Source organism: Meriones unguiculatus, chromosome 1 (genome assembly GCF_030254825.1).
Source record: "Meriones unguiculatus strain TT.TT164.6M chromosome 1, Bangor_MerUng_6.1, whole genome shotgun sequence".
NCBI classification, from domain to species: domain Eukaryota; kingdom Metazoa; phylum Chordata; class Mammalia; order Rodentia; family Muridae; genus Meriones; species Meriones unguiculatus.
The window spans coordinates 12,563,206-12,578,846 of NC_083349.1; the positions used below are offsets into that span (position 1 = coordinate 12,563,206).

At 44.4% G+C, this 15,641-nt stretch overlaps 1 protein-coding gene across 2 annotated transcripts in view; it reads left to right on the top strand.

Annotated features, from left to right (window-relative positions):
* Dock1 (dedicator of cytokinesis 1) overlaps nt 1-15,641 on the top strand; it is a 494,434-nt gene that overhangs the window by 429,530 nt on the left and 49,263 nt on the right. For both annotated transcript variants that reach the window (XM_060381413.1, XM_060381416.1), the window contains exons 34-38: nt 2,668-2,753; nt 2,937-3,093; nt 7,549-7,589; nt 8,954-9,044; nt 12,538-12,657. In XM_060381413.1, the coding sequence (XP_060237396.1) occupies nt 2,668-2,753; nt 2,937-3,093; nt 7,549-7,589; nt 8,954-9,044; nt 12,538-12,657 (495 nt within the window). The remainder of the gene's footprint in view (nt 1-2,667; nt 2,754-2,936; nt 3,094-7,548; nt 7,590-8,953; nt 9,045-12,537; nt 12,658-15,641) is intronic.

Genomic DNA, 15,641 nt, shown 5'->3' on the forward strand with positions numbered 1-15,641 from the left:
AATAAGGGCACAATGAACACACTCCAATTTTATCCTAGCCACAGAGCCCTGCTGCCTGTTACCATAGTGCAAGCTGGCAAAGAATACAATAAACCCAGGCTTTATTAAAAACCAGCCCCGCTCTATCAGCAAATGGACTGTCTCCAATTTATTGGGATGGGGCCGTTTAATTCTGATTGTGATAACAGGTCACAGTACACTAGCATATTGATCCTAGTATGCTCTGTAGAAATGGATGAAGGCGCGGAAGTGAGGGGCTAGCTGAGGAACCCCGCTGCTGTAAACCTTGCTGGTACCCGGCCTAGTTGCCAGGTGTTCGTGCAACTGGAGGTTGGTAAATCTAGAATCGGCTGTGCTCGGATGCACTTACCGTTCAGCCAGTCTTTTTAGGAAACATTATATTCTTCAGTCAAGTTTGATAAGCAGCATATTTCAGGAGCTGAGGCTTCCTCATAGTCTGTGTGCACGAGTGTGTGTTTGCGTGTGTGGGTGTGTGGGTGACAGCTAAGTTTACACACGGAAGCAGAGAAAGAACGTTATTTTCATAAAGTAGATCCTACGTTTCGGTGCATTCTGATTGGGGGGTAGAGAACAACTTGAAATGTGTCTGTGTATATTTGCCAGTGTTTGAAGAAGGCGAACTTCCTTCTTTCCCAGTTAGCAGTTCTAGTCCTCAGACATGTACGCTTGAGTATATGTCTGAATTAAGGTGTTTGGTCCTCTTTTATATCTCAACTACTTGTGCATCACACAAGCGTGTCACACCTTCGATCTTTGGCATCCCACTCTTATGTTTGCTCCTAAAAGGACTGCCTTGAAATGCCATCTTGGAGCTAATTGCAAGAGGTCTCCCAAAGTGAATGGCCACTTGAAGGGACCCTTTCTGTACAGAACAGAGTCGTTGCAGGCTAGGAGCAAAAGGTGGTCACAGCAAAAGCATTTTTCTTGAGACTCCATGTAGGGGGAAAAAAAAAAAAAGGAAATCTCTTCTTTCAGTGGAACCATCTCTGTTTCTTTAAGCCTTGAACTTCTTAAGCCTGACAATCAGAAAGTGGCATTTATCTGGGAGGAGAGTGTGAGGAGATCAGAAAGACTGAGCAGCTCATAAAGGCCAAGGTTGCTGAGAAGCTGCCAAGTCCTTAGTGCTGAGCAAGAAGCAGCCCCGGCCCCTCCTGCCCCATCTGATGTGTGTGCAGTGAAATGAAAGTGAGGCTCTGAGTACTGTGTCCTGATACAGACAGGAGAGTCTGGGACAGCTTGGAGGCTCTTCCACTGGCCTTGCTTCTCTGCTTCTCCAGGGCCCACCATTAACTGCCACTCTTCCATAGCACTTCACATGCCCTATGTCAATGTCCCTTGTCTGTTGTTGTGGATAAACCATGTCACCACTTGGCTGGACAAAACCCAGAGAACCAGCTTTTTCAGTAACAACCATTCCCTAGCTCACTGGTAGATGCCTTGCCTGGCATACAGGAAACGCTGGGTTCGATCTTTAGCACTCCATAAAATCTGGAGCAGAGGCACATATCTGTAATCCCAACACTTGGGAAGTGGAGGCAGGGGATCAGAAGTTCTTCCTTGGTTATATTCTGATGAGAACAGGTGTGTCAGGCTCACCTCCAGGTCTTAATATAGTAGTCACTGAGGGAGGAGGCCTACTCTCACCTGGCCGTCATTCTCATAAGAACCTTGTGATCAAGGGGGATCTGGGGATCGCTGCTGAGAACTGGGCAGTTGGACGTCTTTAAAGGGACCCGGGAGACTCTCACATCCATGCAATAGTGTGTTTGCTTTCTGGGCTTTGAGCTCAGTTGCCCATTTCTCTCTTGTTCACCTTCCCTTGTTCAGAGTGTATATATAACAACCCATGCTCTCCTAGCCCCTCCCACCTACCAACATCCCGGATTTTGTTACCTCAGGATTCTCTTTGACCCGGGTGTCATCTGGCTATCAGGGTAGGAGATGAGGAAACACAGGTATCAGTATGAAGGTATCTGTTTCCAGTCCAATTATCCCTAGAAACACATTGGGAGTTTCTCACTCCTGGAATTCAGAGATTTTTTCTTTTTAAAGTCTGGATCTGAGAGATAGTCATTCAACTCTGGTGCTCACCATGTCTGCTCAGCAGCTCTGTGGAGGTGAGCCTGGAGATGGACCACCTAAAGGTGACTGCTGAGGTTTGTTTCTGGACTCTTCTGCTTTGCTTCCAATAATCCTGTTTGAACTGGAGACCTGCCACAAAGTGGCAGGGAATGTTTTCAGATTGCCAAAACTGCTAACCTAGCAAATGAAGTCTGTTCCCTTCCAGGAACCAACGCCCTGCTGCACACATTGTTGTAGGGATAAAGTTGTATATCTCTTTCCATTACTCTTGATTCCATTTCCTGCAGTTGGCTTGACTTGCCTTCTGCACCCCTACTTCCACTATTGAAATACATGAATTCAGGCTCCATTAACCGGGAGGAGAAGGAAAGGTTCTCTCTGAGGCTGGAAGTCATCAGAAGTCTGTAAGGGCTCAGGGACAGCATCTCTGAAATGAAATCAGGTTTCAAAGGCAGAGGATAACCATCCGACAGTGATCCCAAAGATGTAGATGTGACTGAGACCCGAGTCTCTGAATGGAATATCTGCCATGCTAATTATTTACGTTCCTGTGTTTAATTATAGTTTGAAAATGAGATCATCACCAAGCTGGATCATGAAGTGGAAGGAGGCAGAGGAGACGAGCAGTACAAAGTGTTATTTGATAAAATGTAAGTGTTGGTTCACAGTGGGATTTATGTCAGGAGAGAGACAGAGAGACTTGTAATTAGACTACAATGAACTTTGTAGCCCAGAAATAATTAAAATGTGTTAATAATGGGAAATATTTTAAACTGCGCCTCAAGTTTCTTTCTTGGAGTGTGATTAACAAGGTGTATGTAATTATTTTTCAGCCTCCTGGAGCACTGCAGGAAGCATAAATACCTCGCCAAGACAGGAGAAACTTTCGTGAAGCTCGTGGTGCGGCTGATGGAGAGGCTCCTGGACTACAGGACCATCATGCATGACGAAAACAAAGAAAATCGCATGAGCTGCACAGTCAACGTGCTGGTGAGTGGAAAGTTAATTAAACCTTCCATCTTCACAGCATGCTGCATACAGATAGAGCCAGGGCATCCAGGAGCCCTGAGGACAGCTGGCCAGAGAACACTCCACAGCACAGCACAGCTTCCCCCTGCCGGGGGTCCTCTTTGCTTCAGGGAAGAAGGACAAAGAATTACCTGCCTATCTGCTCTCAGCCAGGCCGGGAGCTTGGCTTCCTTCTGAATGTTTTCACAATGTCAGTGCAAGGGATGAGGGTGGCAGAGCCATCTAGTTTCATAACTAAGGTAGCACCTTGTGCATTCCAGGTATGAAGACTCTGCTATTAGATTAGAGTCATGTACTACAATGTATGTCCTGAGTGGTAGCCTCCAAAAGATGAATTTATCCTTAGTCCTGAGAATATGGCTCAACCCTAGCATTGGTGGCTTATAATCCCAGCACTGTTGAAGCAAAGACAGTTGTAAAATTGTATTTCTGGGTCTCATTGGGCAGCTGGCATACCCTGCTTGGTAAGCTCCAGGCCAATGAGAGACTCTAGCTCAAAAACATAAAATAAAATTAAAACAAACAAAAAAACAAAAACCAGAGTGAATGGCTGAGGAATGACTGGCAGCTGAGCTTATCCTCTCACTCCCACCTTCACATACATGTGAACGCACACACGCTCACACGTGAACACTGAAGCTTGAGATGAGATCACCCTGGGATGCCTAAGATGATGAGGGTTCAGTCTAGTCACAGGAGTTCTCATACAAGTGAAAAGAAGAGGCTGGGCCCTTGGGAAGTGGAGGCATAAGGATCGTGTGAGTTCAAGGCCAGCCTCAGCTATATAGCATATTTGAGACTCATGTAGGCCATGTAAGTCTTTGTTTCAAAGTAACACCCCAAACAGGGACAGCAGGCACAGACACAGAAGAGAAGCCAGGTAAACAGGGGACAGCAATTGGGGTGATGAAGACAGAGTCTACAGAAGCTGGAAGTGTCAAGGAATGAGTCTCCCCTAGAGCCTTCACAGGAGATGAATATGGCCCTACTGACACTGTGACTTCAGAACCCCTCTACTGTGAGGATGTGTTGGCGTTGTTTGAAGCCACCCAGTTTATAGTCATTTGTTAGAGCATCACGGGACACCAGTGCAGGACAGCACAGATGGAGGGTGGCTTGGTGAGTTATCATTGACCTTGAATGTTCCCACTATGACTGCAATGCAGGCAGGTCTGCGGACACCTTTCCTGCTGCACTTCCTTCTTAACATGCATCCAGAAAAAGGAGCAGGAGCAGGGCCAGTGTGCTTTTAGGAAGCTTGATGACACACAAGCACAAGTCCAGGGACTGTCTTACCAACCCCACGCCTCTCTAAATGGATCTGGCTTCAGAGCTCTCTGCTTGTCCGTGCACTGTTCACCCCATAAAGAACCATAGTGGCTGATTCCTGGCCATGTGGGGCTCTCCTCTGCCTCCCTCAGCTGTCTCTAAGCAGAAACACAAGACAGGTCTGTTCCTAATGTGCCTAACTTTCTTCATTGTTCTCCTCAGTCACTGGCCTTGTGACTTCAGCCCATGACCCAGTCACTGAGCAGCATGCAAGCACTTAGCCCTCCCTTTCATGTCTGTCGTTTGTGTGACCTGCAAGTGCTTTGAGGTCACTGCAATGGACTTTTGTGTCAGGAGGAATGTGATATGGCATTCATTTTTTATAAAGTTCCCAAGGGAAGAGAGATGGCCCAGTGAGTAATACCAGTTACTGTGCAAGCATGAGACACTGAGTTTGTGGCTCAGTATCAACACAAAGACAGGCAGAGTGGCCTATGTGCCTATAACTGCAGCACTGTGAGGGGCAGAGACAGGAGGAGCCCAAGGGCTTGCTGACCACTACCATAGCTCCAGGTTCAGTGGGAGGCCCTGTCTCAATGGGCCAGGGTAGAGAACAGCAAACCTGAAGTTCTCCTCTGGACTCTGAACACATGCATGGGTGTATGTATACACACACACAAACACACACACACACACACACACACACACGTACATTATGAAAAATCAAAAGGGCTGGAGAGATGCTTGATGATTAAGAGTGAATATTTCTGCAAAAGACCTGAGCAATTCTCAGCACACATGTCAGATACCTCAGAGCTTCCTGTAACTCCAGCAAGAGGGGATCCGGTGCCCTCTTCTGCCCTGTGCCAACACTCATGCACACATTTATATAAATAAACAATAAAGCAAGGTTCTGCTTCCCTTAGCATCAATTTAGTCTCTGACTTGCCATGAAGGATAGTTGAAAGCTCCTGTGCAAGCACAGCCCCTGTGTGCTATCTGGGCAGACTGTTAAGGCTGCTAACAAATATTTCTGGTAACGAGTTTTTCCTTCCATAAACATGGGGACCCATGATGTCTGCCAGTTGTAGAAAGAGCTTGGGAATCATCACTCCCTTCACAGCAAGGAAAAAGCTCAACAAACTGAAAGACTAACAGTTCTTCTGACATCCATCTTCTTAGACAAACAATTATTACTGCAGCTGGAGGGGCAGGGAGATCCTCAAAGTCACAGCTGCTGGAGCTGAAATCCAGGATAGTAGAAACCTTGGCTAGACATCACATTCCTTTCAGCACAAAACAGCCATACTGAAAACAAAGACCACAGTTTAAGGGACAGAGAGGCCACTCGAGCCAGACAGGGATAGAAGAGAGGTTTTACAGTTATTGGCACAGGCATTTCAAACAACTGTGGGGACTGAGAAGATGGTTCAGTCAATAAGGAGTTTGAGGACATGAGCTAAAGCCCCAAAACTCAAGAAAAAGAGGCTGGGTGTGGTGGCACATGCCTATAATCCCAGCCCCAGGGTAGTGAAGCTCAAAAGCCAGGCCAGTGAGAGACCGTGCCTCAAAAGGAGGGGCAAGATGTCCAACAGCTGCTGTTGGGGGAGAAGAATTATTCTTAAAGATAAAAAAAAAAAATAGTGTAAAAGAAAAAGAATGACTATGTGGCACCTAGTTGAGTTCTCATGCTCCTGTAGATGGCCCTTGCCAACACAGATATGACAGCATTAATTAAATTTAATGGATCATCTCCAAAAAGGATAAGACATGATGCTAAGAGGTCCATATTAGGGAAAGTGCAAGGGAGAAAATAGTCCTTGGATATGATCATGTTTCCTTGTATATATGTATGAAATTCTCAAGAAAACCAAAGAACTTGTATAGAAAATAAAATGGCTGTGATGCTTCCATCTACAGGCCATATGAGTTGACTCCTGCACCCTTGTGTCCTATGCATGACTTAAGGTATATAAGGTAGTCACAGGAAGGAGAAATGTTACCAGGAAGGAAGGGTAAGACAGGGTCAAAGTGTATTGCTCAGACTGGCTTGGGATTCTCTATACAGCCCGTGCTGGCTCAGACTCATGATTCCTTTGCCTTAGCATTACAAGTGTTAGCATAACACAGGTGCACTGCCATGCTCCCCAGAAGTGTGATTTTGGCAGAAACATTGAGTTCGATGATATTTTACAGTAATGTGAAGATATAGCCCACTTACTATAATTCACAAACTAACTTTTCTCCACCAGGGTTTTTGCACTAGGGGCTTTCTTCTTTCAGGCTTTCTTCCTTTCCTTCTTTCCTTCCTTTCTTCCATTTTTGCTTTCCTTCCTTTTTCTCTTTCCTTCCTTTCTTCCTTCCTTTTTTCCTTCCTTCCTTCTTTCCTTACTTCCTCCCTCCCTTCCTTTCTTTTTTAAGTGAGCACCCATTTTTCTTATTGTGGCTTGAAAGGTCTGTCTCTCTAAAACAATGGATTCTCTATCCAGGAAACATCGTGGGTCCATGGGTTAGGGGCCTGCTTCAGAACAGGCTCAGGCAGTGACAACAGCCCCTGTGGGACAGTCAGTGTAGCAGTGGTATACAATTAATGTGTCTTTACCTTTAAATACATGGGGCTAGTGTTTTGTGATATGTGAGAATAAGTCTGTCTTCATGCTTCTCTGTCTCTCACAAAGACTGGTTCCAGCATGCTAAAGTCATGTTGATGATGCCTTTCCTTACTCCCAATATTGAATTGCTTATTTACATGAGACTGACTACAGTGATTAAGAAATTGCGTTTCCAACCAGAACCTTGTTTTCCCTGAAGATGGGTGACTTTCCAATGACCAATATAGGTTCAGTCCTCAAGTGTCTAAAGTGTTTGAGATGTGATCCTTACAAAAACAAAAGTCAGGAAGTGTGAGGTGCTCAGCGCTCAGGTAAAGTGGTCGCTTGACTCTTCATGGCCTGGGTCCACTGGATGTGCCAGCCATAACTGAACCATCAGTTTTCGATATGGGACCATTTTGATGAGCTGTTGTTTTAATTTTTTTTTTTTTTTTTTTTTTTTGCTCGGTTGTTCTTTGTATTGTGTTACATAATGGAATCAGTTTTGGGTTGTTTTGTTTTGTTTTTTTAACAATGGCATGGCTTACTTTTTCAGAATTTCTACAAAGAAATTGAAAGAGAAGAGATGTATATAAGGTAGGTATGCGTCACTCTGGTGGCACCCTCTGTGTGTGCCGCACTGGCCAGCACACTGTGTATGTGTTTCAGTCCCTGTGATATGTATTTAAGATATGTATGGGCTGAGCTGACCAGCATCCTCTGTTTGCCTTGTCATTACTGTGAGATGTATATGAGGGACATGTGTGCCACGCTAGCCAGCATCCTGTGTGTGTTGTAATTGTGTTAGATGTATATAAGGTATGCATGTGCCAAACTGGCCAGCACCCTCTATGTACATGCTGGTAACCTAGTAAGTCATGTGACCAAGTGAGAAATCTGGTGATAAATTCCAGAAGTAGACAGTATAATTTTGCAGTCTACTATTACTTTAACTAGTAGGCTATTCCCACACGTCTATGTATTTCTCTCACAGAAATGAAAAATGTTTTGTGTGGACAGCTGGACTTGGTGCTCTATTAGCTTTTAAGATATACTGCAGACATAGACCTCTGATGGAGCACTCACCTTGCTTGGGGAGGCCCTGGGTTTGATCCCCAGCTTCACTGGGAGATCAAAGCACTTGATGAGAGTGACATGCTATATTTCTTGGTCACTCTTCATGTTATATGGTCACTAATTAGTAAGGTGACAGACCATGGCAATGAATGAGGTTAATTTGTCATCTTTGTGACAGGAAGCTTGACTGTGTTCACTACCCAGAGCGTACTTGTGTGGTTTTAGACTTCTTAGGTTTTTGGTTTTTTTTTCTTTTAAAACATACCATATGAATATAATAAACTTAGGAAAACAACTAGCCTCTTTGATCCAAAATGTGTCTAGCTGTACAGTAAAGAGCCTCCCTTTCTTCCTACAGAACAGACATTCTTTTGATCACGTGCGCTGTCATCCTGGTTTTGTTTTGTTTTTTTTTTATCTGTGGATTTAGATCTTTATGAATTTTTTTTGTGTGTATGCATTTTAGAAATGCACAATCTAGACTGTCTAATCTAATTTCAAATATTTGAGGAATAAAGCTGGAAAAGATGAAAGAAATAAGGGGCCTTGCAAGGAAATTCTTACCTTTATAAATATATCCTCATGTTTTCCTACAAAGATGACTTAAAATTATATATTTGTATATGTGCATTCCAATATATACTTTTATTTATTTATGTATGGTATATATGTGTGTATGTGAATATATATTATTATTACATTTATTCTTGTCAGTTTTTTTTAGTGATTTCTGCACCAACAGTTTTCACAGCATTTTGAATTATGAACATAGTAAAAAGAAAGTATAGCCATGAGTTACTGTTGAATGTCGAATTTAGCGCCTGCAGTCCTCAACACAAATTACCTTGTGACTCTTTAAGAATGTAGCCCTATTTCATCACCAGATACTTATATAAGCTCTGCGACCTGCACAAAGAGTGTGACAACTACACAGAAGCGGCTTACACCTTGCTCCTCCACGCGAAGCTTCTAAAGGTAATAAAAAATCACAGTACACATCTATGCAGCTCTTCTGAGTTTATTCCTCATTTTACTTTTCCATGACAAATTTTAGTAAACCACTGGCATAAGATTTTATGGATATTGGCTAGAGTCAGCGACATAAACAAAGATATGCAAGAAGGGCTCTGATTACAGAATCGGCCCAGCTGATTGCCAATTTAACAAGGTGTCAAGTTTGCAAACCTTCTGTGGGCCGTGAAGTGACTGTGAGTCAGATGGTACGTAATTCCTCAATTGTGCCGACAGGACTGAAGATGGAGGACAACATTGATAATAGGGAATGACCCTGGTAGAGCAGCTTGGATGAAGGATAAGTCATCCTCCTCCTCACATTGGCAGAGGGAAGAGGCAGATCACAATGTCTGTGCAGAGCAGGGCATGCAGAGAGTTTCAGTGTTGGCTGTTTGAGTCTCTACAAAAATGTTGCTAATGAGCATGAGGACTTCCAATGCCGGGTGATTCCTTTATTACTCACCTTGTTCTGAGACATTGGCCTTTTACTTGTGCTGATGTGTTTGTGTTCTTACCCATGTCCAATTCCAGAATAGTTAGTAATACAGAGTAGAGCCTCATAAAATAACTAGAATAGTGGGTGGGCAGCTGGATGGGTAGATTAGTGAGTAAAAGGACAGATGGATGTGGAGAAAGAGAGCGATAGACGCATGGATGGATGTTGGATGATGGATGAGAAAAGGATCAATGTGTAATGAATGGATGGGTGGATGAAGGCTGGGAAGATGCATGGGGCGATAGAAGATTAAATAGACAGGTGAATAGATGATGAAACTGCTATGTAGCTTTAGATCTTAGAATCTTAGCAAGTCTTTGATTATCTTTCTCATGACATTCTTATTTTTAAAAAAATCAGAAAATTCTGCACTAGATAAACAAGAACCTTTAGAGTATTTAGTCAGTGAATCTTGTTTCTAACTCTAGGCTAACCCCCCAAACAGCAAAAGTAGAGTGAGAGATAAACCCACAAGAGAAAATTACGTTAAAATGTGTATTAGAATATACCTGTTGGGTCATGAGAATCAAGGAGGATAGTGTTTCAGAACTAAACCCTGGGCAGACTCCTTTAGCCTCTGTCCTCATCCTAAAATATACACACAGAGAGACAGAGACAGAGAGACAGAGCAAGAGAGAGCAGGATTTGCCTTTGCCTAAGATGAGCAGGGTCCTAGTAGGCAGACGGCAAAGAGCTTGCTTTCTTTTGCTCCCCCTCCATAACCCTGTAGGTTGGATGCCTACAGACCCTCTTCTCTGGTGGCCATTTAAAGCTTTGACAAAGAATATTTTTGAAAGTAGAAATTTGGGGAAGTTCCTTTGGAAGCAGCCATTACCTTTGTAAGGTCCAATGTCTGTATTTATTAGAAACCCAAGTGTCAGTAACGGGCAAGCTATTTTCACAAAATGTGAAGATCTTGTTATTCACACCAGGGAAATTAAAGCAGCTTGACAGACCGCTCGCACTCTCAGAACATAAACTTTGTAAGTCTGTATAGTTGTAAAACATATATGTATATGCTTGCATGAATATGTGGCTAAGCATACCATTTGCTTAATCTTTGGATATATTGAAAACAGATGGGTTTGTCACAGGCTGTGTGATAGCTTGTTCCACAGCCTAGATCAAATAGGCTCAGTTGCTTCGTCTCTTCCACTGGGCTCCAAATTTTCCAATTAAATGGTAAATGAAACATAATCTGTCTCCATATTTTTTATACTATTACATTTTGTAATTTCCCCTAAATATGTTTTATATTGTTATCAATGTGAATTCATGCTGGTTAATCAACTTACTAAATAAGATGGTCTGTATTGCCTTGTCGAGTAACCAAAAAAGATTCTTCGATCCACTCCCCCCACTTTTTTTTTCCTATCTTTCTTAATCAAAAATAAGAATGATTAAGAGCATGTGTGCTTAGCTTAGTAATGATGTATTCACCTGCAGCCATACGTGGAAAGTGCAGGGGACTTCCCCATCCTGATTCAATGTTACTTTTATGGTCTGAAGTCAAAAAGTAAGCCTGAACCTTTGGTTCTTTCTAGTCACATTTCAGAATCACCAAAGTCTTACATTTACATCAAGTCTACTTCCAAAACAGCCGTATGTGTCAGGTTATGGAGTTTCTCAGTTTTGCTTACAGATAGGATGTGCAAGTCCACCTTTAATTTGAGCCTTCTACCCAACAGTCCTAGGGATAGGGAACTGAACTCAGGTGTGCAGAGTTCAACGTGAGGTAGCCAAGGCCCTTGACTTTGGGAAAGATGTGTGCCTGGCTGAGAGCAATCCTCTGATGGTGTATCACCACCTTCATTGGATTCTGACTCCCTACTTCCCCATGACAGATCACTTAGCCCTTTGTCCTATGTCACAGCACCACCCAGGTCCCCACTCCTTGCCCTGGTCCCCTTGTTTGTCATCCTCCTAACAAGAGTCACCATAGCTGGCCCCATGGATTAACCCTGGCACTAAGTTCACTTCCACCACATTTGTTGGAGACCCACGGCCTAGGAGTCAATTGCTTCTTTGCAAGACTCTCACTGTCCTGTCTGAACACAGAGTCACACTGCACCTCCCAGGTCCACCTGAGAAGCCCATGCGTGCTGTACTCTCCTCTGGGCCTCCCATGCCGTTCCGTGCAAAGTCACACCTCACACCCTTAGCTGCCTATGAAATCTTTTTTAGGGCTATTATATCCCATGATGCATTTGTGTGATGACAGTTTCTAGGTAGCTCAGAGCTCTTGTGAGTGAGGCTTCTGACCCATCTTTGACCCAAAGGCACATGGGAGGGCCTCAAGAAGCATCTGCTCATTGTTTCTGAAGCCCATACTAACATCGTTGGTTCATTGAGCTAATACTGAGTTTACATGTTTTACCTGTCAAATGGCCCTAGCTTCCACTCTGGTACCTCTTCAATTCACACAGAAACTGACCAGCACTTCCACAAACACTGGTAGAGCCTGTGCCAGGCCGAGACCCTATAGCTGGTGGTGCAGAGACACCTCTCCCTCCTTAAGGATCCTGATAAAATATGCAGTTCCATTCTGGGTGACCTGTGATCCACACACATTGTCTGTCAAGGTTTTGAGTGACTTCTGACCAAGGAGAGAGTGCTCCCATCACCCACTAAAGACAATCACCGGTCACTTGCTTATAGTATCCCTTGCTGCCAGGAAACCGTTTGTAAGCTTTGTAGCCCCGGCTTTGCAGGGATTTTTTCACTGGACAAGTCTGCCTCCGCTGTCTCATCTGCTCTTCTTCTCGGGCAGAGACAGCTTTGTGCCCCTGGCATTCCCAGGCCCAGGCAATATGATGACAATAACTACCGGATCCCTGGAATCAGTTTACAAATATTCACATACACATATTCAGTGCCTGGCTTGGTGCTCCATGGCATTACTGAACATGCCCCTGCCTCAGCGTTGTGCAGTCCTTTTTTTTTTTTTTTTTTCCACAGTGGTCAGAGGATGTGTGTGCAGCCCACCTCACTCAGCGGGATGGGTTCCAGGCAACCACACAAGGACAGCTGAAGGAGCAGCTTTACCAAGAAATCATCCACTATTTCGACAAAGGCAAGGTAAGACACACACTGCCCATTGGTCTCTCTCTCACATGTGCGCCTTCCAGCGCTGTAAGCACAATTCTTAATGCGTGATGTTTGCAGAGCCAGAACTATTTTAAGTATTTTGTAAGGAAGCATTTTATGTATGTTCCTCCAGCTTGTACTTATAAGAAACCTTTTTATTTTTATTTTTTAAATCAATAGCTCTTTTGGATGCTCTGTGGAGAGTAAAGCCTGAAGCCATCCAACTTTTCTGATACCTCTTACTTGGGGAACCAGGTCTGGGAGACAGCTTGGACATGTCTGAGTGCTTGGACTTGGTGTATGCCTTTGGCATCTTGCATTTTTCCTTTGTCACTGAAAAATTAACCCTGTGATGAAACAAGCTTTGTTCCACCTTGGCAGTCTGCAGACTAACTGGCTTAAGCAAAATGGTACATTCAGTTGACTGCTAAGGGAACACTGCCATCATTTTAATCAGCCGTCTTAAATGTTGCCACTGTCCTTGTGGTCAGATGTGTAGTCACTATACAAAGCAGGCCCTCTGGCTTAAGAAAGTCGTAAAGCCAAGGTGACTTCCAAGCTCCCTCTGGAGTTCCATTGGACTTTTTGAGTTCTATCAAGACTGTCCTGTGCCACTCCAGCAGGATTCCAAAGGGGGCTTGTGTTTTATTTCCTTCAGCTGTCACGACAGAACGTTCTGAATGGTAGAAACATTTACCCTTCAATGCCGGGAGCTCTTAGCCTGGAATCCAGGTGAATGTGAGCCCAGGCTCTCTCCAGGCATCGTGGGCAGTTGTTGGTACTTGCTCCCTTGGTGTGTCCCCCATCCTGGGTCCTCCTGCTGCTCACTTTAAGCCTGTGTCTACATTCCTCCTCCTGTGAGGACACCAGGCACCGCCTGGAGGGAGCCCACCCTGCCCCACAGAACTTGAACTATGTCTAAAATGTCTGTTTCCACATGAAGCTCCCACTCACAGGGGCCAAGGCTTAGGACTGCATGTGTCTTTCTGGAAATGCATTTTTACCCACAGCAGCACCTGTGTTACATAGGGCACTGCCCCTTGGGTGTCATTCACAGGAACCGAACCCTGTTAAAAGTGACCATTTAGTAGAGTCTCTGTGAGGACAAGCTCAGGAGTCTCTCTGTGTCTGAAGTGACTTTATGTCTCCTTTTTGAATGGTGTGTGTTTGTGTGGCAGAAAACTGAACCTAGATCCTTACATGTGCTAAGCAAGTATTCTGCCACTGAGGTACATACCAATTCCTTCTGGTAACCTTTTCATTTCAGAACACCATCTCACTAAGTTTCCCAGACTGACTGAACTTGTGAACATCCTGACTCAGCATTCTGAGCAGCTAGGACGACAGGCCTGTTCTACCTGTCATTCTTAACACTGGGAAAAATCTAAACTCCCCACCCAGGCCACTTAGAAGGCAGATTCTGCCTGGCCTGATAGTAGACTGGCAGGATGTAGAGATATGAAGCTTGCCCCATCGGCCCCTACTCGTGCTCCCTAAGCTTTTCCAGGGTCCCTTTGTTCCTCAGCAAGTTGATAGAGAAACAACAGATTTAGCCTGAAGCTTTGAGGCTTGGTGGTATGTTGGCAAAAGGATAGCCAGATCCAATGAAGCACAGGTAGAGACCCAAGGCAGGAAGCTTAAGGAAAGCAGGGGTCCACCGAGTCTGAGGAACATGTGCCTCTGTGGGTAGCCATAATCAGGCTCTCTAGGAGCAGCTCAGCTCCAAAGGATCTGAGACCCTGCAATTTCTCTGGCTTCATCACCCTCTCTTCCCCCTCCACCTTACCCTATGCTTGTTGGCGTCTTGAATAGACCAGCCTGCCCACTCTGCCTAGTAGCTGCCTATTGTTCACCCAAAGCTCTTTCCTCTCCATCTCAACCTAAAGGTCACCTCTTCCCCACCCTTAAGCCACCCTGTGTCTTCCTTTGGAGTACTTACTTTAATTTGCTAAAAGAGGTTTCCATGCATGCCTCTCTAGTGACTCACTGAGGAGGCTATGAGCACTGGAAACAGAGGCCTTGCTTATTTGTTCTCCCAGCATGCCTAATGCTCAGAACAGCTCATGCTGCATGCTTCCTGAGTGGTGGCTAGATGTCCAAACAAATGAATGTTTGTTTATCAGCCCTTTTTCTCCATTAGAGTAGTCTGTTTCTAGTAGGATCACTGGCCTTCAGGAATGAGAGACATAAGACAGGTGTGTTTGTTTGTTTGTTAACCTGATAACTTTTTCTATACAATAATAGTTCATCTAAAAAAAATCACATGAAGGGGCAAAAAAGAATGCAGTCAGTTTAGAATGTTGGTATCCAACTGCAATCTGCAAGGACATCTGGCTGCCTTGAGTGAGAACCAGTGTCACTAGAAATCTCATGGCTGAGTCTGAGCATGTGGAGCTGTGTTTCCCATAATGCACAGGGTGTCCCCATTACAGAGAACATGCAGCCCAGAATGTCAATAGTGCTGATGTGGAAAACTTGCCCTGAAAGGAAGGAAGGAGGAAAAAAGGATGGAAGAATCCATGTGACAAAATAGTATAGACGAAAAGGAAAACCAGTGAAAGGACTGCCCTCAGGTGTCCCTGTGTTGTGGAAACAAAGACCATGGTGACGTGATCCATTGTCTGACCTTGAGTCAGAGTGAGCTTGGGAGGGCTGTGTTCCCAGCTGCCATTCCAGTTGTATTGATAAAACAACAAGATTGGAAAGCCATTTCGGAGTGCCTGTGACATTTCCACCAGAATGTTAAAAAGGAGCCAAGCTGCCCATCCACACAAAACTACAGTGCAGGTGCTGGAGAGAGCTCTAGAGCTTAGGACGAGCTGTGCCTGGGTAATGAGCTGGCAGCAAAGGGTTCATCTTCATATCATCAAGCAGGATGTGTTCTAGGAAGCCATTATCTTTTATGTATGCAGGGATAGGCCAGAATATTCTGGAGTTTTGACCAGGAACTCTCCAGAGTTCCAAACAACAATGGT